The following is a 3,133-nucleotide window of genomic DNA, read 5'->3' as shown; positions in this document are numbered from 1 at the left end:
CACCAGGCTCTCCCGTCCCTGGGATTCTCCAGGCAAGAACACTGGAGTGGGTTGCCATTTCCTTCTCCAATGCATGAAAGTGAAAAGTGAAAGCGAAGTTGCTCAGTCGTGTCCGACCCTCAGCGACCCCACTAACTGCAGCCCACCAGGCTCCTCTGTCCATGGGATTTTCCAGGCAGGAGTACTGGAGTGGGGTGCCATTGCCTTCTCCAAACAGATGGGAGAGAGGCAAATCTGGAGGATAAACAAAATAAAGACTGTTGTGGATAAATTTGAGATGTCTGTTAAGTAATACAGGCAGGCAACTGATGTATGAGTTTTTGAGTTTAGGAGGAGATAAATTTAGTAGTCATCAGTGTAGGATGCTTTTTTATTGATTTGATGGGAAAATAAATTATTTGTAACTTTACTTGGATGATAAGTGAGAGTATTTTTGAATTTTTACTTTAAAATTTAGGGAGCTAAAATATAATTTTGAAAACTTTAGCACCATCAAAAGTACATTAATGATTATGTTAAAGGTAATTTCTGTTTAAAATGTTAAAGAAGCAATTTTCCTTGAAAGATATGGTGATTAAAAATATCAGCCTAAGTTCTGCTTAAGTTTGAAATTACATCTAGATTGAAGACAGAATCATTCTCTCTCAAGATAAAGCTTAAGGTTTCTGTAGACTGAAAGCACAGTTACATAAAAATCGAAGAATGGAGATCCTGGGGCACTGTGGACTTGCTCACAATTTGTCCTGCTCCTTCAATCAGTATTTTTTTCTTTTCTGTCCTCTCTGGAACTGGGCATTGCTTTCCTCTATCAGTAGCTTGGTCAGATGGGTGACTAGAAGCCCTAAACACTATTTAGATTTATCATTGAGGCAGCAGGCTCTTAAGAAACCAGACTTTGAACCAAATGGTCCTTTGTTAGAATATTACCAGTATTAGTTTTAGGCAAGGCAATCTCTGAACCTCCAAGTTTCCCCAACTTTAAAATAAGAATCACACCTACTTTCCATGAAAGTTGGAAATTAGAAATTCTAGCACATATGAAATACTATTTTGTGGCTCAGCTGGTAAAGAATTCACCTGCAATGCAGGAGACTGCCTGCAGCACAGGAGACCTGGGTTCGGTCCCTGGGTCAGGAGATCCCCTGGCGTAGGGAATGGCACCCGCTCCAGTATTCCTGCCTGGGAAATCCCGTCGACGGAGGAGCCTGGCGGGCCACAGTCCACGTGGTCAGAGTTCACGCAGTCCAGGCCAGTCACAGAGAGCTCGACACAACTTAGTGACTAACCCACCACCACCACGCCATTTTATGCTGCTGTAAACTGGAATGTTTCCTCATTACCAGTGAGGTCGACTGTCTTTTCATATGTTTGTTGACCATTTGTATGTCTTCTGCATTGTCTTTTGCTTATTGCTTTGTTGGCAAATATATAGAGTCAATAACACAATGAAAGGTTGATAGTAAACCTTGGAGGACCTTTCATTATCAGAATATGTGTTTTCATTTTTATGAGGTGTGTAATTTGATGCATGACTATAAACTCCTCTTGAATTGATAGCAAACTAAAAATAAAACATTTATTAATTATTTATTAAAGTAATTTAATTTATTAAAGTATTATTAGAGTATTGAGTTGATGAAATGAATATAACCATTGAGGCCATGTCAATCACAGTTCTGCTGCTACTGCTAGGTCACTTTAGTCGTGTCTGACTCTGTGTGACCCCATAGACGGCAGCCCACTAGGCTTCCCCGTCCCTGGGATTCTCCAGGCAAGAACATTGGAGTGGGTTGCCATTTCCTTCTCCAATGCAGGAAAGTGAAAAGTGAAAGTGAAGTTGCTTAGTCGTGTCCGACTCTAGCAACCCCATGGACTGCAGCCTACCAGGCTCCTCCGTCCATGGGATTTTCTAGGCAAAAGTACTGGAGTGGGGTGCCATTGCCTTCTCCGAATCACAGTTCTAGTCCATGTTATTAACTATGCTGTTATGTAAATCTGTGACTTAAGTACTAATTTCTTTTTCCCTTCTTTCCTTGAGCTGTGGTAGCAAACAGTGACGATACTCAACACCTGACACCAGGAAGGATGAGTCAGCGCCAAGGGAAAGAGGCTTTTCCAACGCCAACCAAAGATTTGTATCAGCCATCTTTCAGTCCAGCAAGTCCTCATACCCCGGGTACGGAGTTGTACTTTTAATGTTTTTTGTTGTTACTGATGGTGGGCTCTGTGTGTATGGATTGTTTTGTTTTTTAGGCAGGTCTGTCCTTTGCTGGTGTATCATGATTTTTCTTTTTGACTATTTGGTTTTATAGAGGTTTATGTTTGTTTTGTTTTGGTCATCCATAATACACTTCAAATGAGTGCATTTTCCTTTGGAGTACTTTTTAATTCTCTTTACATTCTCTAAAATATTTGGTTAGTTATACCATTCTTTTAATTCAGTGATTTTCAAACTTTTGGTCTCAGGACTCCTTTAATACTGTCAAAAATTACTGAAGACTCCAAAGAATTTTTATGTGGATTAATTAACCTGTTGATACATACTGTACTGCATATTAAAACTGAAACTTTAAAAAAATGTTTACTTTGTTTTTTGAATTGATGTATAGTTGATGTACTTATCAGCTACATGCATGTGGACTTCCCTGGTGGCTTAGTGGGTAAATAGTCTGCCCGCAGTATGGGAGAGCCGTGTTCAGTCCCTGGCTTGGGAAGATCCCTGGAGAAAGAAATGGCAATTCCCTCCAGTATTTTTGCCTGGAGAATCCCACTGACAGAGGAGCCTGGTTGGCTACAGTCCATGGGGTCGCAAAGAATCAGACACGACTGAGTGACTGACACTTTCTACACTTGATATACATATGTATGTTACAGGTGTAAGTATCAGCTCAGTTCAGTCACTCAGTCGTGTCTGACTTTGCGACCCCATGAATTGCAGCACGCCAGGCCTCCCTGTCCATCACCAACTCCCGGAGTTTACCCAAACTCATGTGCATCAAGTTGGTGATGCCATCCAGCCATCATATCTTCTGTTGTCCCCTTCTCCTGCTGCCCCCAATCTCTCCCAGCATCAGGGTCTTTTCCAATGAGTCAGCTCTTCGCATGAGGTGACCAAAGTATTGGAGTTTCAGCC

General features: G+C 41.4%; 1 protein-coding gene across 8 annotated transcripts in view; it reads left to right on the top strand.

Annotated features, from left to right (window-relative positions):
• The window catches only part of OSBPL8 (oxysterol binding protein-like 8), a 136,840-nt gene that overhangs the window by 60,144 nt on the left and 73,563 nt on the right, over nucleotides 1–3,133 (top strand). For all 8 annotated transcript variants that reach the window (XM_010833860.1, XM_010833864.1, XM_010833867.1 and 5 more), the window contains one exon: nucleotides 2,039–2,176. In XM_010833860.1, the coding sequence (XP_010832162.1) occupies nucleotides 2,039–2,176 (138 nt within the window). The remainder of the gene's footprint in view (nucleotides 1–2,038; nucleotides 2,177–3,133) is intronic.

This window comes from Bison bison, unplaced genomic scaffold, assembly GCF_000754665.1.
Source record: "Bison bison bison isolate TAMUID 2011002044 unplaced genomic scaffold, Bison_UMD1.0 scf7180017863950, whole genome shotgun sequence".
Taxonomy (NCBI): Eukaryota; Metazoa; Chordata; class Mammalia; order Artiodactyla; family Bovidae; genus Bison; species Bison bison.
This window is presented reverse-complemented; position numbering and strand designations above follow the sequence as displayed.